The sequence below is a fragment of the Vombatus ursinus genome, unplaced genomic scaffold, assembly GCF_900497805.2.
Source record: "Vombatus ursinus unplaced genomic scaffold, bare-nosed wombat genome assembly UNPS02011700.1, whole genome shotgun sequence".
NCBI lineage: Eukaryota > Metazoa > Chordata > Mammalia > Diprotodontia > Vombatidae > Vombatus > Vombatus ursinus.
Genome location: NW_020951478.1, coordinates 5,895,629 through 5,917,142, shown reverse-complemented (window position 1 = coordinate 5,917,142; position 21,514 = coordinate 5,895,629). Strand labels below are relative to the sequence as shown.

General features: G+C 41.7%; 1 protein-coding gene across 1 annotated transcript in view; it reads right to left on the bottom strand.

The window, feature by feature from the left end:
• TMEM272 (transmembrane protein 272) overlaps positions 1 to 20,142 on the bottom strand; it is a 35,658-nt gene extending 15,516 nt beyond the window's left edge. The window contains exons 1-3 of the mRNA XM_027856941.1: positions 19,861 to 20,142; positions 12,196 to 12,276; positions 2,784 to 2,843 (exon numbers count right to left, since the gene is read on the bottom strand). Coding sequence (XP_027712742.1) covers positions 2,784 to 2,843; positions 12,196 to 12,253 — 118 coding nt within the window. The 5' untranslated portion in view covers positions 12,254 to 12,276; positions 19,861 to 20,142. The remainder of the gene's footprint in view (positions 1 to 2,783; positions 2,844 to 12,195; positions 12,277 to 19,860) is intronic.
• Between the last annotated feature and the right edge of the window lie 1,372 nt (positions 20,143 to 21,514).

The window sequence follows — 21,514 nt, the reverse complement described above, 5'->3', positions numbered from 1 at the left end:
CATTTTGACCATAAACCAAAGTGTACCCAACGGCTTTCATCCCTTTCCTTAGGGTAACCTGTCTTGTCTCCTCATTATTTTTTTAATTTCCTTCAGTTTAATACAAGGGATGGGGACTAGACCTTTGATGTCATTGATATAAGGCAAACTGGTTGGCTCCATGTGGCCCACAACACTTCCATTAAAAATGTAATTGGGGAATAGTTAACATAAATAAAAAATATATTAAAACATGGTTAATATTTATTTTTTGTGTGTGTGTCAATGTAAGGCCTGCAGGGATCATGGTTTAGTGGCCCCACAACTGGAATTAGAAACACTAGGATGAGAAAACTCTTACCAATGCACAGTCTTAGATAATTGTCTAGGTAAGTGATTCATCCAGGGTCACACATGGAGGTAGTTTCAGACTGGGTCTTGTGCCCACTTGGCTTTGAGGCCAGGTCTTTATCTACAACACTACTTATAAGGCCCAATGACAGGACCCAGAAAGGAGTATTACTGAAGGAGCAAAGTCTCCAGCTTGAGAGCTAATGTTGCAGCATCTCGATGATATTTCATTTCTCATTTATGCCTTGGTGGTTAAGGAGACACAGCAAACCATTATCTAGTGACAACACTGTATTCTGCTGACACTCTAGGTGTGATGTGTGCAAAGATTCATAACTCAAATCTCCCTAGGGAGAAATCAAACATATGTGGTCTTCAAGGTATCAGATTACTTTAATTTCTGGAAATCTGTGATGGATTCCCCCAGAAGAAGCTATTAAGGAAAATGATACTGAAATTTGGTACGACTTTTTTTTTTTTAACAAAAGGCTAAATTCAAGTACCTTAAAGGTCCATGAAATTGACTGTTTATGTCAATTTCACTGTATGTATGAACTTTTTCAAACTCAAAACCCAGCTGTGAGATTACCACCGAGTGATGTCTCTGATACCTGTTCATTTCTAATGAAGAAAGGCAGGTCCTGTTCACGGGAGATTCAGATCTGTTCTGGAGAGTTTAAAAGGTTCTAATAAATGTATATGTCTGTGAGCCTCATTTACCTGGCAGAATTGGGGGTAATGATCTTGTCCATGTAAATGAATGTTTTGCATAGCTGAGGATTTGTTCTTTTCAGGAACCAAAGTTATCACCATCATCATTATAATCATTGTTGTCATTGTTATTTCATTTTGGATAAAAACCTTTCAAAAATGCATCATGCATTTCTGGCTACCGAATGCTCTAATGACTCAGTTATCAAGATTGATGAAAATGATGCAGCATCATGATTACAACTATCAATTATCACGCTGTGCTGTAAGGAAGCAACAATCTCAGGGGCTGGTGAGGCAAGGTCTATTTGTCCCTAAACTAAATGGCCTCGGTCTCATGGGGGCTGTGTTGTCCTAGGTTAGTGTCTGCTTCTTCATTTTCTTCTCTTTCCTCCCCTATCTCCCATCATCTATCCCTCTTTTTGTCTGTCAGAATGCCTGCCTCTAGTAACATTCTTTTACATATGCTTTTTTTTTTTTTGGCGAGGCAATGGGTGAAGTGACTTGCCCAGGGTCACACAGCTAGTTACATACTTTTAAAAATAGATTTTTGTGCATCTTTTGTTTTTATGTTGCCTAGATTTCTCCCTGTAACCACCCTCCTCACTCCCAGTCACCCATTATAATTTTTTCTTAAAAGAAAAGAAAAAAAGAGAAAGAAAAAAAAACTCAGAAAAGCCAATCACCAATCACTGAAAAATATCTGACATTGTAAGGAATGTTCACACCTGTGGATCTACCACCTCTGCAAAGGAACCAGGGGAGACCCTGTATACTTCTATATGTTCCTTCTAATCTGCTTTGAGCTAGAAAATGAGGCTACCAAGCCCGTGGTTAAACTTGTAGGTAAATTAAGAGTACATAGCTTCTGAGAGAAAGCCTAAGGGTTTTTCCTGTGAAGAAAGTTTCAGTGCATATGTGCAGAAGCACTTATCTCTTTGTTTACTTTTTCTATTAATTTTTACTTTGGGGGGGGGAGGTGGTGCCTATTTCCTTGTTGGTTTCAGCTATGTTCTAGACTGGGTGTTCCTAACATTTCTCAGTCCCTGCACCCCTTGTCTTTGTTTTTTTTTTTTTGGCTAGGCAATGGGGTTAAGCGACCTGCCCAGGGTCACACAGTTAGTGAGTGCTATGTGTCTGAGGTCGGATTTGAACTCAGGTCTGCCTGAATCCAGGGCCGGTGCTCTATCCACTGTGCCACCTAGCTTCCCTGCCCTTGTCTTTTTGTAAGCCTTCCTGTTCTTCCTATTCAATAATTTCTAGAGTTTACTATATATATGCAAATAAATAAAATAAAGAGATTGATTTAGGCATTAGGAATGGAATCAAAAACTTATGAGTATACTTTGTAACAATGGGATATGGAAATCTATTCTTAAAAATATTCCCTGACATCTCTAACAAGCTTCTCATAGCTACCAGGGATATGGTTGGAAACTCCTGTTCTAGACAATTGAGTTTGTTAAGTAAGTAACTTCTGGATTCAGCTTATCCACTCATTCAAAAACATTTACTGAGTGAGTACTTCTGTGTTGAAGCATGGGTAGACTAACTTTTTTTTTTCCTATACAGATCAAGTTTCCATATGGAAATGCAGGGGTTGGAAAGAACCCTCTGAGGTCAACTCCCCTTACCCCTTAGCATCCTAGTTTCAAAGTTTGGAGGACAAAAAGATGCCTCAGGCTGCTAGACAAGCATGTTGCCTCCAGGGGATGGCCCAGAAATTCAGTTAGCAAGCTTACCTGTGAAAGCCATGGACAAGGGCAGTGCCAGAAAAGCTAGAAGGGCAAAAATGAAGCAGGCTGTTGGAAGAGAAAGCATGATAGGTTACTGAGTTATTCACGAAACCACTCCATTCTGTTTAAAATCGCTAACTTTTCAATGTATTACATGTAATTTGGCTTCCTTTTCTTTCATGATAATGATGGCTAAAATGATACTGTGGCTAAGCTTTGTTTTATTTTATTTTATTTTTGTTGTATCTTATTTTTTTTTCAGGCAATTGGGGTTAAGTGACTTGCCCAGGGTCACACAGCTAGTAAGTGTCAAGTGTCTGAGGTCAGATTTGAACTCGGGTCCTCTTGACTCCAAGGTGTGACTAAGCTTTGGACTTGAAGTCAAGAAGATCTGAGTTCAAATCCTGCCTCGGACACATACCAACTGTATGACTCTGGGCAAGTCACTTTACTTCTGTTTGTCTCAGCTTCATCTGTAAAATGGGGATAATAATGCACCAACCTCACAGGGTTGTTGTGAGGATCACACAAGATAATATTTGTAAAAATGCTTAACACAGTACCTGGCACCTACTACAGTAGGTGCTATGTAAATTTTATTATTAAAGTATTATTCTTTTCCCCTCCCCTTGAGACCTAGGGATATATGAGCCAGCTCAAATCAATGGCCTAGTACCTATGTGAGAGCTAAAGTGGTTGTTGTGATATTGTGGCCAATTCTATTGGTCCCAATATAAATACACTTTTCTTCTGCCAAAGAAACCCCACAGGAGCAGATCCTGTACCTCTCACAATTATGGGTAGGGTATATATTCTTAACCAAACAAGGGAAAGAGGCAATTACACACACACACACACACACACACACACATACACACACACACACACACACACAAATAGTTACTATCCAATAGATAGGTGATCAAAGGATACGAACAGTTGTCAAAAAGAGAATTGCAGAGTATTCACAGTACATAAAAGAACACTCCAAATCACTAATAACAATGATAGTAACAACAACAATAATGATCACTCAGTGGATAGATACCACGCCTGGGGTCAGGAAGACTCATCTTCCTGAATTCTAATATGGCCTCAGACACTTACTAACTGCGTGACCCTGGGCAAGTCACTTAACCCAGTTTACCTCAGTTTCCTCATCTGTAAAATGAGCTGGAGAAGGAAACGGCAAACCACTCTAGTATCTTTGCCAAGAAAACCCCAAATGGGGTCATAAAGAGTCAGACACAACTGAACAACAACAGAAACAGTTATATAGTGCTTACTATGTGCCAGGCGCAGTACTAAGCATTTTATTACCTCATTTGAGATAATGCTCATTCTCGCAACACCCATAGGAGGTAAGTGCTAGTTTTATCTCTATTTTACAGTTGGGGAAACTGAGGTAAAAAGAAGTTAAGTAACTTGCCCAGGGTCACATAGCTAGTAAGTGTCTGAGGCTGGATTTGAACTCAGGTCTACCGGACTCTGGGTCTAATACTTTAGTCACTGTGCTATTTAGCTGCCAAAGGTACCATACAAATAGTACAAGCCATAGAAATAAGTGTGTGGGACTCAGCAAGATTAAGTCCCCAGGGTTGCACAAATAATAAGTGGCAGGACTTGACTTCAAACGCAGGTCCTCTGGTAGGAGAGTAAAGAATGAATTCAAGTGGAGAAAGTCTGGGAACAGGCTGAGTTAGAGGGCTACTTGCCAAAGTCCAGAAGAAAAGCAATGGGGTATCAGCAGGAATGGAAAGAAGGGGATGGATTGGGGCAGCTAGGTGGTGCAGTGGATAGAGCACCAGCTCTGGATTCAGGAGGACCTGGCCTCAGACACATAACACTTACTGGCTATGTGACCCTGGGCAAGTCACTAAACCCCATTGCCTAGCCAAAAAAAAAAAAAGACGGGGATGGATTCAAGAGACACCACAGAGGAAGCATAGACAGGACTTGGGAACCAAATGAATAGGGGAGGCCAAGGCCCAGGAAGGTGCCAAAGAACATAGATTGTGGTTTGTCCTTCGTTCTCAAAGAGGACCATGACATCAAAGAACACAGAGCTCTTTTCCTGAGGGCCCCTCTCAGTCAGTGGTCACCAGTTGCTTGAGATACCAAATTCATAAAGAATCTATTTCCAGATAAGGGAACTGAGGTCCAAAGGGGTTAGTAATTTGTCCAAGGTCATTCTGTGGTTTAAGACTAAGGTAACTGGGAGAGTAGGTTTGCCATTATCGGAAATAGGGAAGTCAAGAGGAGAAAATTGGTTTTTGAATGGAAGAGCTGGGAAATTTCCTGGGAAAGAACTTAATTCTGACCATTTTGAGTTTGGAATGTCAACAGGCCATATCATACTCACAGATTCCAGGGCCTCAGGATTTTCTTGCCTATCTTTCTTACCCACTCTTTTGATCATTCAAGGATACAATTTCCTTAGCTGCTAAGTATTGCCAGGTGCTTCATTCTCCTATCTTCCAGGTTTATTGCAAATCCTATTGAATGCTTTGGGGCAGTTTCAGGTGAAATGTGGACTCTGCCACCCTTTGTCATCCATAGCTCCCCTAGTCCACCCCATCTATCTGGACTTAAGGAAAGGTTTCTCAGGACCTCACTGACAACTTCAAAATGTATCTTTCCCTTACGTGAACACGTGGTTATGGCCATGTGCATGTATCAAATTTAATTGAGACATCCCAAGCGGCTGGGGGAGGGCGCACACATCACACAGATGCCTTTATCAATATTTCATTGCTTCCCAGATATTAAAGAAACCCCAGAGGGTTTGGAAAACACATAGAATGCAGCTGTTCATGCTTGGCAGAAGGAGAATGAGAGAGATGGGCAAGTGGAAGACTCAGGGGGGCTCTGAATTGCTATCCCAAGAACCATAATGCTGTTTCAATCTGGGCTGGCAATGACTAAGAGATTCCGAGGTCTGAGCACCAAACTGGGTCTTAGCTTCAGACCTGTGGCTGACTTCCATAAAAGGCGGCCGGCTGCCCTCCAAGCTTCTCTCCGAGTTGAATTCCCATATAAAGGGTGGGTTTATGGTTTATGGGTTTAAAGGGATTTTTGACACCTGTTCAAAATTACAAAAATCTCATAGTGCCAGGCAGAGGAGTCCCACCTATAGAGAAATAAAGGGTAGAGAGTAGTAGGAGTACTCAGCAGCTTCAAATCCCTTTTCTTAACAGCCCTTGCTGAGTGAAAGGCACTGATCTAGGCACTATCTCTCCTCTCAAAAAGCTTGTGTTCTTAAGGGAAAGGGAGAAGGCTGCATAATACACATATGTGTACATACACAAAAATACGAAGGATTTTAATCCGTCAACCAGCATCTATTAATCACCTACAATGCCAAGCTAAGTGCTGGAAATACAAAAAAAGGCAAATACCAGTCCCTGCTCTCAAGGAGCTCACAGTCTAATGGGGGGAGGGGAGGGAGTCAGGGAGGGAGAGACAATGTGCAAATAACTATTTACAAGTGGAATATATACAGGATAAACTGGAGAGTGGTAATCTGACAGGGAAGGCACTAAGATTAAGGAGAATAGGGAAAGATTTCTTGCAGAAGGTAGGACTTCAGCTGAAACTAGAAGTAAGACAGGAGACAGATGAGGAGAGGGAGTAAATGCCAGGCATGGGGACAGCCAATGAAAATGTTCAGGAGTCAAGAGATGGAGTATCTTGTTGGAAGATTAGCAAGGAAGCCAGTGTCGCTGGATTGTAGAGAACTTGGAGAGGAGTAAGATGTAAGAAGATTAGAAAGGTAGGAAGGGGCAAGGTTATAAAGAGCCTTTGAAAGACAAGCAGGACATAATAGGGGGCCATTTGGAGTTTATTGAATAGGGGAATGACATAGTCAGACCTGCTTTTTACATCTTTTCTTTCTTTTTTTTTTTTTGAAGGTAATCAGGGTTAAGTGACTTGCCCAGGGTAACACAGCTAATAAGTGTCTGACTCTAGGGCTGGTGGTCTATCCACCACTACCACTGATTTAAGAAAATCAATATGTCAGGGGCAGCTAGGTGGCACAGTGGAGAGACCCCTGTCCTTGGAGTCAGGAGGACCTGAGTTCAAATCTGGCCTCAGACACTTGACACTAGCTGTGTGACCCTGGGCAAGTCACTTAACCCCAATTGTCTCACCAAAAAGCAAATTTGTCAGATGAATGAAGGATGCATTGGAGCAGAGAAAGACTTGAGGAAGGCAGACCCACCAGCAGGCTATTCAGTAGTCCAGGTGTGAGGCACCAGCATTGGAGGAGAGAAGGGGTATAGACAAGAGACATTATGATGTGACTTGGCCACTGATTGGCTATGGAGGGTGGTGAGAGAGTGAGGAGTCAAGGGTGTAGCCTCAGTTTCGATCCTGGGTGACAGGAGGAGGGTGGTGCCATCTTCCTATGGAGATGTGGGAGAGTCAAGCCATCAATAAGCAGGTCTTAAGTACTCAGTAAATGCCAGGCGCTGCGCCAGGTCCTAGGGTCACGAAGATGAAAGTGAGACAGTCCCTGCCCTCAAGAAGCTTATATTCTCCCGGGGATAGAGTAGGGTGGATAATATGTTTGAAGGTCATAGGTCATAAGATTTAAACCTGGAAAGGTTCTTAGAGATGATCTAGTCAAACCCTTTCATTTTATAGCTGAAGAAACGGAGGCTCAGAAAGGTGACCTAACAATGATAATAGCTAGCATTTCTATAGCGATTTACTGTTCATTCATTTGCTCTTCACAAGAACTCTGGGAAGTGCGTGCTATTGGGGTTTTCTTGGCCAACATACTTGAGTGGTTTACCATTTCCCTCTCTAGTTCATTTTACAGATGAGGAAACTGAGGTAGACAGGGTAAAATGACTTGCCCAGGGTCATACAGCTAGTAGGTGTCTGAGGTCAGATTTGAACTTAGGTCTTCCTGACTCCAGGCCTGGCACTCTATCCACTGCACCACCTAGCTGCCCTATAGGTGCTATTATTATACCCACTTTATAGAAGAAAAACTGAGGCTGAGAGAGGTTAAATGATTTGCCCAGGGTTTGTATCTAAGGCAGATGTTGAGCTGAGGTCTTCCTGAATCCAAGTCCAGCATTTTATCTACTACACTGCATAGTTGCCTCTACCTGACTCAGCTAAGGTCCCACAGACTTACCGTCTATGTAGCAGTCAGATGTCAAACCCTGCCCTCCTGACTCCAGATCCAGTATTACTTTCCATTATACTGTTCCCTCGGATGTTCACGTGGACTATTTGTGCCCGACCTGTGGCAGAGCCTTCCAAGCTCCTATTGATCTGGTCAGCCACAGTCAGACACACTGTACCTTGACCCCAACATAGTGATGTCATTTTGGTCCTCTTTGAGATCCACAATTTCACACATCGACCCTCCCCCCAACCACTCATAGTCTCTATAGCCCCATCTTTTCAAATGCCTAGTATGTGGGCATTGTGAAACTGTGCCTAAACTACTCAGAGCTGGTAATCAACTTTGGTGGTGTAACCTGGTAGATGAGAAGATGAAGGCCGTTCAAAGGATGAAAATCAGAAAAGGGAGGATGAAAGCTGGAAGAGATTCCAGAGAAGAGGGTACCAGTACAGATTCAGTAGGACTAGCTAGGCATTTCATCTTGATTTATCAGGCAGATTAAGAATTATTTAGTTGTGTGACCCTAGGCAAATCACTTAACCCTAATTGCCTCACCAAAAAAAAATTATTGTGAAGTTTTGAGCAAGACAGTGATATGGCAAAACTAAACTAGATAGATTGTTAATTACTGCTCATCATGAGTCATTAATATGACAATAGGACCATCTTCCCCTTTCCATCTTTAAACCAGACAAGATTCTTCACTAAACAGTGGAGTATATCAATGGAAAACGATCATAGTTATTGGCCCTTTTTTCTTATACATAGGAAAACTTTACTCTGATATTCTTAGCCCTTTACATTTAGTGTAGAATTCATAATTTCAATTAGATACTGTCAATACATGTTTACTGAAAAGTTACTGTCTTAATCTGACATTGGAAGTGGTCTGTACAAAAAAGCTTTTTTTTTTAAGGAAAAATAGAGATGGCTGCGTGCAAAATTCATTGAAATGGAAATAATGCTTAGATCCTTATTAAAAGAAAAAATAATTGAAAAATGAAAATAGAAGAATAATTGCAGTTACCTTGAAATCCAAGAGTGGTGAAAAATCAAATTCTTTCGACTTTTAAAGAGTTAAAATTCTCTGATCCATTTTAGAAGCTTTTCTACTCTCTACTTAGAGCAAATCACCCTGGACAAGTGAGCTAAACTCTGAGCCTTAGTGCTCTAAGCTCTTTGAATCTCAACGTCTTCATCTGTGAAATGGAGATAATAATAGCAAGTATCCTACAGGATTATTATAAGAGCAAATGAGGTAAAGCATATAAAGAGCTATACAAACATGATTTATTCTTATTCTGATTATTAGGTTGGGTGACTCCTTAGATATCTCTCCATTTTATTTTGCCTGCTTTTCTACTAGGTTCAGGGTTTGGGGGCAAACCACAAGTTCTTTTGATCTCTAGACTAGTATTAATATGGCAACCTCTGGTTTGAAGTTTATATTCCCGGTTCATCTCTGCCCATTGAGGGCACTGCCACCCTGGTTCAGACCCTTGCCTCAAATCTCTCCTCCATTCAATCCATTCCCCACCCCATTTAGCTGCCGATGTGATTTTCCTAAAGCACTAGTCTGATCATGACACACATACACACACACACACACACACAATGAACTCCAGTGGCTCCCTATTACCTCCAGGATCAAACACAAAATGTCATTTAAAGTTGTCATTTAAAGCGCTTCATAGCCTAGACCCCTCCTACTTTTCCAGTCTTCTTACACCTTATTCCTTGACATGCACTCTTCAGTCCAGTGACACCAGCCTCCTGGCTGTTCATGAATGAGAGACTCCATCCCTTAGCTCTGGGCATCTTCTACAGCTGTACCTCATGTCTAGTCTTCTCCCTCTTCATCCTCACCTACTGACCTCCTTGTCTCCCTTTAAATACCAACTAAAATCCCACATATTAGGATGCCTTGTCCAGCCCCTCTTAATTCTAGTGCCTTCTTTCAGTTAGTCATTTCCTATTTATCCTGTATTTCACTTGCTTTCTATACATTTGTTTGCATGTTGTCTCCTCGATTAGATGGTAAGCTCCTTGAGGGCAGGGATTGTCTTTTATTCTTTATGTATCCTTAGAGCTTAGGACAGAGCCTGGCACATAGTAGATGCTTAATAAATGTTGATTGATTGATTGATTCCTGTAACACGTAAGACAACATCACAAAACAAATACCATGTATCACATATAGTGAATTTTCTACCATTCAAAATATGTGTATTTATAAAAAGAGATAATTCAGAGGTAGCATGGCACATATATAGAGGTCTGGACTTGAAGCCAGGAGAACTGGGTCTGAATTCTATCCTAACCTTATCCAATTCCTGATCTTATTCTGGCAATTGTCAGCCTTGAATTATTCCCATCATCCTCTGCCTCTGCTCCCCCTCAAGTGCTGCTAAGCAAAGCTGGACAAAACCCTCAAAACCATGCTGTCTGCGGCCACTCTGGATTTATGTTGTGTCATCTGGCTCTACCCAGCCCTCACTACAGCAAGGCAATCTTTCTACACCTCCACTTCCCTAATCCATTTACTTACCAGCCCACTCACTCCAGTGACTTTTCCAAATCTTTTCATCCTCATCAAACATCCCACAGATCCCCCTCTCTACTGCCTCAGGCACTTGAGACCGTGGCAAAATAATCTAACCTCTCAGAGCCTCAGTTTCTTCATCTATAAAATGAAAATAAAAATGCCTTCCCTTCCTACCTCACCGGGTTGTTATGAAGAAAGCGCTTTGCAAATCTTAAAGGCTACACAAGCCTGACAAGTGTTTCTTGTTGCCTTCCTCTGGTCCAGGCTCTGTTTGGGTAATATTTTGGGGGTCCAATCTTTGTGATTTCATAAGAACAGGGTAGTCCTACACAAAAGACTGCTGATTCAGGTTGGCAGTTTCTCTGTAAATGACCATCTCAGAGAGATTCCTGGGCAAGGAGAAGCTAAGTAATAATAATAATAGCTAACATTTATGTAGTGCTGACTATGTACAAGTGCTTTCTCTGACATATACTGTTTGTGACCTTAGGCAAATAGGTGGCACGGTGGGTAGAGCTCTGGGCCTGGAGTCAGGAAGACCTGAGTTCAAATCCAGCCTCAGACACTTACTAGCTGTGTGACCCTGGGCAAGTCATTTAACCCTGGTTGCCTCAGTTTCCTCATCTGCTAACTGAGCTGAAGAAGGAAAAGGTAAACCACTCAAGTATCTTTGCCAAGAAAACCTCAAATGGGGTCATAAAGAATTGGGCATGACTGAACAACAAAAACAAAATGTGCCAGGCTCTGCACTAAGCACTTTACAGTAATTATCTCATTTGATTTTGATCCTCATACGTAGTAAGTGCTTAATAAATACTTGTCGACTGACCTCTGTCCTCATAATAGCTAACATTTATATATCACTTACTACGTACCAGGCTCTGTGCTAAGTGCCTTACAATTATTATCTCATTTGATCCTCACAACAGCCTGGGAGGGAGGTGCTATTATTATCCTCATTTTACAGGTAAGGAAACTGAGGCAAACAGAGGTTAGTGACTTGCCCAAGGTCACACAACCAGAAAGTGTCTGAGGCCAGATTTGAACCCAGGTCTTCTTCACTCCCACGTTAAACACTACAGGATACTATCTTTTAATAAATCAATTTAGAGATGGGAGAAACCTTAGAGATCGTCTAGTATAACCTAATCATTTTACAATAAGGGAACTGAGGCTCAGAAAGGCTAAGTGATCTATTGGATTTACTTTTGATGCAGCCCAGTGTCCCTGTTACTAACTCCCTGGGTGACACAGAATCCCCCCGGTAGCAGGATGGCCACTCTTCCATCTGTCCTAGCAGGGTGAGGCGCTCCAAGTCTAGGACCAAGTCTGGGACCATACTAGTCACTGTAGGACAGGGATTTGTACTTAGCATCCCTAAATTTTTCTCTGGTACCTATTTCAATACAACCAGTTTCCTTTAAAATGCTTTGTATTTTATTTTATATTTTTAAAAACATTTCAAACCATTGTTCTGAAAATGGGTTCATTTTGTACCACTTTTGAATAGTGGCCTTTTTTTTTTATATGGGTACATTATCTATACCATGTGGACAGGTATTAAAACTTGGGACAATAAAATAAATCTGACCTTTCAAAAAATTGCCAAAGGGATCTATGCCATAAATGAAGCAAAGAACCCCTGGTTTAGGATTCAGATCCTCAATGTCAACTCTAAACCCATTCTTCTTTCCTGGAAAAGAAGCTTGGTCCCTAGAGTACCAACTTACCATTACTTGCAATTGTAGATATGCATTGATGACACGCCTTCTCCAAACCACCAGGCATTGTTAATTGTCTCTAAAGTAGATCTAAGGTTTAGAAAAAAAATCCATTAAAATAAGCAGGAGAATATTTTATGTGAATTAATTAACCACCTCTGATATATATGTGTATGTGTGTATACATATATATCCGAGAGCAACAGTGAAGACTAATAGTGACTCTGTAACCTAAGCCTTAGGAGTCCATCTTTACTCTGCCAGTCACTTACTATATGACTTACTGTTGTTCAGTTGTTTCACTCATGCCCAACTCTTTGTGACCCCATTTGGGGTTTTCTTGGCAAATAGGGTCATGGAGAATCAGGCACAACTGAAACGACCGAATGATGTGGCAAAGATACTGGTGTGATTTGCCATTTCTTTCTCCAGCTCATTTTATAGATGAGGAAACTGAGGCAAACAAGGTTAAGTGACTTGCTCATAATCACATAGCTATTAAGTGTCTGAGGCCAGATTTGAACTCAGGAAGAAAAGTCTTCCTGACTCCAGATTGGGCAACTCTATACGCTGTATCCTATAGCACCGACATGACTTATATTGTCATTAAGAATATAATCAAGAGGGGCAGCTAGGTGGCGCAGTGGATAAAGCACAGGTCCTGGATTCAGGAGGATCTGAGTTCAAATCCAGCATCAGACACATAACATTTACTAGCTGTGTGACCCTGGGCAAGTCACTTAACCCCATTGCCTAGCCAAAAAAAAAAAGAATATAATCAAGGCTTAGAATGGGGTCTGGGACTGAGAATCAGATCTCAGTCCCTGATCCATGTTGGACTCATGCAACTCTGGGAAAACTGTTTAACCTCTCTTGCCTCTCAACCTTTCCATTGACTAACCAGGAGAAATATGAACCTTTCTTTTACCTCCTAGAGATATTATACTATATTGATCTTCACTCAAGGCCCTTCTCTTCACCATCTTGGTGCCAGAGGAGTGCACTCTTCTGAACATCTCCAGCTTATCAAAGCTTTTCCTAAAGTGGGGTGCCCAGAACTAAGCACAATACTGCAGCAGGACCATCATCCCCTCATTTCTAGACTTAGCCTAAGATTGCATTTATTTTCTTTATTTTAGAATCAGTTCTGCGCTATACCAAACTATGACTAAAGCCCGTGTTTCCTAACTTACTGGAGAAAACTTTTAAATCCCCAAACTGGAGCTTCCAAAGACATTGACGATAAAACAGGTTTCCCTTAGGTGGTGCTGGGTAGGACACAACTGGATGGAGAAACAAATGGGAGCAATTGGAGAAAAAAAGATGGAGTGCAGTGATTGGAACCAATCCGTTCATCTCTGGTTCACTCTACTGCCTTCTTGCCACCGCAGAATAGGAATAACCCATCACCTTGTCACTGCAAACAGGAGGAAAGTCACTCACCAGTAAGAATTTCTTTCTCTGGTCTTTCACTCTGATAACTGAACAACAAGGACAGATAAGGTATGTATATAAATATCTATTGTACAAATGAGAATAATATAGGTGCAAAGACCTTCAAAGAGGTGCTATGAGAGAGGAGAGCTTGCTGCTGGTTGAGAAGATCAAGGAAGTCTTCAGGGAGGAGGTGGTACTTTTGTTATACCCTGAAGGGTGGGAGGGAGGAAACTAGGAGTGAGGGAACACGCTTATATGCACAAGAGGGTTAACACTACTAATAACATGACATTATTATTGTTCTCATCTTTGTTAAAGTAGTGCCTTTGCTCGGGGGCTGGTCATATTTTTGGAGACCTTGACCTTCTAGAACACAGCTTGGTAAGGACCTGAGAGAAAGGAAAAGATCTAGGGAGTCTATGAAAAGTTTAGATTGTATAAAGCACACGAGGGTTACCAGGAGAACCCTTTAATCCTCTCATAGCTTTTTGAGTCTTACTTCACACACAATTTCAATAAGTTGTCATTGTTGTTGAGTCATTCAGTCACGTCCGATTGTTTGTGACCCCATAGACCACACCACGCCAGGCCCTTCTATCGTCTACTATCTCTCAATGTCTGTCCAAGCTCATGTTCGTTCAATTTCAACAAGTCTGATGTCTAATTTATTAATAGTTCACGTTTAAATAGTGCCTGAATATTTACATATTGCTTTCTTCAAAAATAACCTTTTGAAGTAGATATAAATATTATTAACCCCATTTTTAAATGGGGAGATAGAGGCCCAGAAAGGGCAAGCAAATTGCTACTGAGGTCACGCAAGTAGTAAGTGTCAAAGCAAAACTTTAAACCCAGTTCTTCTGACTCCAAGCATGCCAGGCTCCTGCTGCTCCCCCTGACTCCCAGAAGACTAGAAGAAGAAGGAGTCAACTGAATTTATCTAGAAAATTTCATTTTTCTGAATGATGCTGAATCAATGAAAATTTCCTCCATTATTCTTACATGAGAATATTAGCATTTAGTAAGAGCTTTGGCAGCTGGGTGGGGCAGTGGTTAGAGTGGATAGAGTGCCAACCCTGGAGTCAGGAAGACCCTGGGCAAATCACTCAACCCTGTTTGCCTCAGTTTCCTTATCTGTAAAATGAGCTAGAGGAGAAAATGGCAAACCACTTCAGTATCTCTGCCAAGAAAATCCCGAAGGGGGTCACAATGAGTAGGACACGACTGAAGAATGACTGAACATCAGTAACCATCCACTGGTCTCCCCCTGCTCAGAGGATAACAGGAGCCAGACTTCTGGGGCACAGTAATGAGGTCAGCAGGTGCCGGCGGTTTGTTGGAAAAGAAAAGAAGCCAGCCGGGAGATATAGGTGCTATTGTGAGACTGGGAGCTTGATTTTCTTGCACACACTTAAAGAGGTGGATTACTACAGTCTGCCTTCTAAACAAAGCCTTGAAGAACAGAAAGGTTATCTGGAAAAAGCACTCTGGAGTCCCATAGAAAATCACCTTTGGCTAAAAGAGTAAGGAGAATGGTAGTCCTCTCTCTTGGGCTTTGGGTCAGTGGGAGATTACTTTGGTCTTCTGAATAGGCTGATTCACTTTTGGCTTTCTTTTATGATTCTTTTGGAGGAAAAAATGACTCCTCGGATGAGCGCTACACTCTCCCACCACTCTACTTTGCTAAGAGTGTTCCCTTGGCCTACAATGTCCATGCTCATTATTTAAAGCCCAAATTTAAATACTATGTTGTTTATATAGCTTTTGTTTGTCCTTCCTCCCCTATCTACCTTTCTGCTTAGATTCCCCACTGCATTTTGTTCTTAAATTCTCCACTTCATTGGTTGTGTAAAATTTTGCATTACCTCTCTCTGTATTGGAACTAAATTCCATGAGGCTGCAAGGACTTGGTCTTATCAAAACTCCTTTTTCCTCTAGCACCAAGTATAATGCTCTGTATAGCAATAGGCACCTAGAGGTGGTAAAGATATGTATTCCTTGGGGCAGCTAGGTGGCACAGTGGATAGGGCGTCAAGTCAGGAGGACCTGAGTTCAAATCTCAGCCTCAGACATGTAACACTCACTAGCTGTGTGACTCTGGGCAAGTCACTTAACCCCAATTGCCTCACACACACACAAAAAAAGATACCTCTTCCTTTTTCTGCTTTGTTGTGAACAAGTCTCTAACTTAGAAAGGAATGAACTGCTTCAGGTAACCTTGGCCTAGAGGCCTTTGCTGACTGGGCAGTGGCAATCCACAGCAGCATCGAATGCAAGAGAAGCCTGGTTTCTTGGAGGCCCATCTTTTGATTTTCTGCTACCTTGGAAGTCCCATGTGTTATGGGAATTTTTAATTTCTCTTTGTTCTTCTTGCAACTTTTGGTTAACACTAATCTCACCTGACCAAAATTTGTCCCATGAGATGTAAAAATTTACTTAAGAACCTTAAACATTTTTTATATAGGAAGCCAAGAGGAAGAATCTTAATTGTTCCTGACTCCTTGGCAACATGTAAATTCTTCTCCTCAATCAGCCTGTTGTGAATCCTCTAAATGTAGTTTAATCTGACTTAGTTTACCTATTGGTGAAGTTTGTTTCCTTAGGAGATGCATGAGGTTGTGACCGTTTAACTAAGTTTGTTTGATTTTTATGATATTAAAAGAAGTATGGGATTATGGATTGAATCAGATGACCTATAAAGTGCCTTCAGCTCCAACACTTATTTTTTTTAACTAGGTAAGAGAGGCCATTCTCTGCCTCATTTCTTACCTAGCCTTAATCACTGAAAGGGTTTTGCCTCAGTCAAACTGAGACCTGTTAAAGACCTTAGCTTAAAAAGGCCAAGGTCTCCCACTGCATCAGGGACCATTTCCAGTCACCTTGATCTGTTTCTCACCACTGGACCCAGATGGCTCCGGAGGAGAAATTGAGGCTGGTGACTTTGCACAGCCCTCCTTCATTTAAATCCAATTCCCTCGCATGTCATGTATTGTCTTTCTGATGTCATGGTCCTCTTCGAGAACAAAAGACAAACAACAACAACAACGCCTGATCTAAGTTTTATGGCCGAAGAAGAACGTACAAGATCACGATATGTAAATGAATGATTTCTCTGTCACTCAGACATAATTTTGCCTTTAAAAAGCCCTGTCCAAATATTCATAACTGTTCATGTTTTCTCTGAGGTCTGTACCTATGTTTGAGCATAATAATAAAACCTAGATTCTTTTTACCTCCACAATTTCTGCTTTGTGGTAAAAATATATTTGGCAGCATTTACCCACCACATAAACTCAGAGAAGAGATATTTCTCCCATAACACACGTAATGTAACAGTTTAGGACCATGGAGGTAATACAGCCTCAGGCTGAATCACATAAATGGATCTGTGTACATGAAATCTTCATAAAGTCTTTACAAACATTTTCAACTTTAAAATTCTCATAACTTTTGTTGTGGCCATGATCAATGATATTTATGTCTCCCCCATTAGAATGCATGTTGCTTGAGAGCACGGACTAGGCTTTTGCCTTTCCCTGTAACCCTGTGTATTTAACTGTGAGCCCATATTCTATAATGGAGCACAGTGGGTAGAGTTCTGAGTCAGGAAGACCAGAGTTCAAATCCACCCTCAGACACTTACTAGCTTAAGGGAAAAGTAGCTACTGCCCTCTACCCCTCAAAGGAGTACACAATTAAAATCTCTGAGGTCCCTGAGCTCAACTCAGCAATGGTACTACCGAGGTATTGCCCAGGGGGAGGTGATGTGAAGTGGGCAGAAGTATTTGCCTCCCGTCCATGTGCTTCATTCCAAATCCTCAAAATAGTCATTAGACACCTCTTAGCTAAAAACTGCAATGTAAGAAAGAGACTAGGAATGACAGCTTTCTTTAACATTATCTGGACTGGGGGCAGCTAGGTGGCGCAGTAGATAGAGCACCGGGCCTGAAGTCAGGAGGACCTGAGTTCAAATCCGGCCTCTGACCAAACACTTGACACTTACTAGCTGTGTGACCCTGGGCAAGTCATTTAGCCCCAATTGCCTAAAACAAAAGAAAAAAAATTATCTGAACTGATTAGCAACAATTTCACTTTTGAGATGGTGACCCATCAAACTCCATAGCATAGTACTGAAACCTCTGAAAGAGCCAGGAAGACACTCCCTCCACCCATCTTATACATTGTAGGTGCTCTATGTAAAGTCACTCAGTCAACACACATTTATTGGAGTCTTACTAAACGCCAAGAACTGTGCTAAATTCTGGGGATACCAAGAAGGACCTCACAGTCAAATAGGGGTAATATAAATAACTAGTGACATACCAGATATATAGAGAACAGAATCAACATATATTGATGGTGTTTAGCGAGTGGTAATATGATAGCTAGCTATGTGATCCTGGGCAAGTCACTTAATCCTGTTTGCCTCGGTTTCCTCAACTGTAAAATGAGCTGGAGGAAGAAATAGCAAACCACTCCAGTACCTCTGCCAAGAAGATCTCAAATGGGGTCACAAAGAATCAGACATGACTGAAAATGACTGAACAGCAACAAGATGGTGGTGGTGATGGTGGTGGTAAGAAGCCGTGGGATAACTTCTGACCTTTTGAAGCTTCAAGAAAATGAAAACATCAGGTTTCTTCCTTTTGTCTGTGAGGATGGGGCAGGAACAGAGCAATGAGTTTGTAAGGGTAGAGAACTACTGGTATGTAAACTCCCCCCCACCTCATACAGATCAGCACCTCATCTGTGACTTATATTCTTAGTTGCCTGAGTACACTGAGATGAAATGATTTACATCCAAAGTCACACAGCTAGTATGCTGTGCCTAAGGCAAGATTTAAATCCTGATCTTTTACCCTGAAGGCAAGAACTGTTTAATTTTGGTCTTAGTTTCCCCAATACTTAGAACAGTATGCCTGGTATACAGTAGAAGCTTAATAAATGCTTGTTGGTTGACTGCATTATAATGTATCTCCTTCCTTTTGTACTGTTGTGAAATATGGAGACAGTAGCAGCAGCACATGGAGGACCACTGCCACATCCAGACACATAGATATACACACTCCTGTCAGTGTGAGCTGCCCTCTCCCCTTTGCCCAAGGACTTGTGAATGCAGCCCCAAGCATGAAGGTACTGTTGTGATTGATGTCTTCTCAAAATGGATAAAATAACCCTCATTGCTCCTCTACCTCCCAACTCTATTGGGCTAACCAAAGCACATGAAGGGACTTATCCTAAATACTATAAAATGCTAGAAAATAAGCAAACAAGCTTGCCAAAGCACTTTTCATTTTAATCCCATGCAAAGCTTTGTAACATCACAAGCTTCAATATTTCACTTACCTTGCAAGATATCTGCTGTACTCTAAGGCCACCAGTGTTATTTATTTTGCCACTAATATTTAACCATAAGCTAATGTCCAACAGTAGTCTGAGCTACATTCAATGTTCAAGGTAAACTGAATACCCTCAAATACCTACCTGAACTGTGAATATGTCTTCTCTTTCACAGATTTATACTGTATGATTGACTTGGAAAATTTAACAGTTCACAGGGAAAAGGGAGAGAGAGAGGGAGATGGTGTTTGGAGCTATAGTGAACACAGAATATCAGTCACTTCCTAGACCAATGCTGGGCATTAGCCAGTGTTGAACATTACCTGTCACACACATGCCCATAAGCATACCCCCCCTCCCAAATGCACCCTCGCTGTCCCCAGGAGTTCTCTGCTTATTTTCTGTTCTTTGCCCTCTCTAAACCCCCACTCTGCCACCCTGCTAAACATGCATTTCCCCTCTTCTTCTCTCTATTGTCTCATTTCTATCAAATGTACTTTCTTTGCATGGGCTCAGGCACTTTTAAAATTACCAAGTCCAAGCTGCCTCTTCAGCTTCTCAACAGGCAAGATCCTTGGATAATTTCTCCAATTCCAATTCACCACCTTTGGTTTCACAACCAGCCAGCCCAACGTGACCCCCTTTGACCCTGTGCTCCATTGTGTCTATGGACTGATACCATTTTCTCAGCAAGAAAACCATTTTGCTCAGACTGAATGAAGGTTAAGGTTTTCCTTTCTCTCCCTGCTATTCAAAAAAAACTTTGACAATGCAGTCATTTTCTCCCCGAGTAGGATAAACCAGTACATTGTCATCCCTCCTCTAAAGGATTCTGAGCAATCATCTTCCAGGTGCTTGTTTTGACCTGAAGAACTGTGAAAGGATGTCCTCACTCACCTCTGGAGTCAATGGAAGAGTTGGACAGAGACACCGCTGAGTGAGAGAGTATCGCCTTCAACAAGAGAAAGTCACACAAGTGACATTCTGGGAGGTGTTAGTGCTAACCCTCTGTGGCCAGGGGTGCTGCTGCTGCCTGTATCTGGAGTCTGTGTGTCTTCTTTTCCCTCAGCCTCCCTCTCCTGGTCATACACTTTCTTTGTTCGGTTTCTTCAGTTCTCTTCTCTGCTGACAGACAGCAACTCTGCCGCTTCTAGTCCCGAGGAGAGCTAACAATCTGCATTTCCCACTCCCACTTTTCAGGCTGTGGCACAACCCTCCAGCTTTAATACCCCCAGCAGTGCTCCACAGGGCCAGGAGGGGGCAGCAAAGGAGGTTAGGAATTGCACTGGGAAAATTAACACCTTGGAAATAGCACAGAGAGAAGCTTTTGGTTAGATCCTTTCATCTTGGCCAGTGGTCTTAAGTCATGGTGGTAATGGATTTGGAGTCCAAGGACCAGGTTTCATCTCCAGGCTCTGATGCTTACCACTTATACGTCCTGGGGCTTTCACCTTTCTAGGCCTCAGTTTCCTCATCTGCAAAATGGGGACTAAATGATCTCTAGGCTCCTTTTGGACTCAACATTCCCTGATACTGTTCCATTCTCTTAATACAGGTTAATATCCCTGCGGTATCTTTGCATAAAGGCAAGGAGACATTTAATTTTTAATTTTTGTTTTTGCATCCCATGTGACTAAAAGCTTAATAAATGCTTGTTGACTTAAGTTAAATAATGCTTCTAAGAATATCACTATAGCAACATGGCATTCATGGTTCTCTCCATGGTATAATTTGAGGTGTCCAAGGAAAATCCTCTAATCTTACCAGTCTGTTACATAGTATCAAATACCCTAAAGATGAGTTCTTTTGAATTACCACATTAGGCACCAGGTGTCCTTTTTAAAAGGAAGTCTCTCTAGATAAACTGATATGAGTCATTCACACATTAGTATAAAGTAGTCGACTAGATCTCCTTCCTCTGAGAAAGCTCAGTGAGGGAAGAACACTGGGGAAGTGGGAGTTTGGGCATGGGAAAAAATGATCATTTTAGAGTATGGGTCACTACTCAAGGAGGGGGACCCGGGTGGAATGCCATCTTGTGGTTCTAAAAGCTAAAGGAAATCGTGAAAACACTCTGCCTCTGAGAGAAAAGAGTCAAGAAGGAAGCAAAGGAGGAGTGGGAGAAGGGCTGGGGACAAACTTGTTTTGTGGCATCTTGCTAAAGGATGATCTCTCATTGTCTAGGGCATCACCATTCTTCTTGTCACCCAGACTTGTCATCCTCAACAACCCAATGCCTCTTGCTCCCCATAACTAATCAGCTGTAGTGTATACTTACACAGCATCTTTCCTATACATTCCCTTCTCTTCATTCACACAGCCACCACCCTAATTAAGGCTCTTGTCACTTCTACCTAGAATCTAGGACTTTAGGGCTATTGGGTCCTAATCAGTCTTTCTGCCCCCAGCTTCTTCCCATTTCTACCCATCCTCTATTTAGCTGCTGAAGCTGACAAGGTGATGTCCTGAAAACACAAACCTAACCATGCTATCCCTCAATCTACATGCTTCAGTAGCTCACTATTACCTCCAAGATCAAATCCCAAATCCT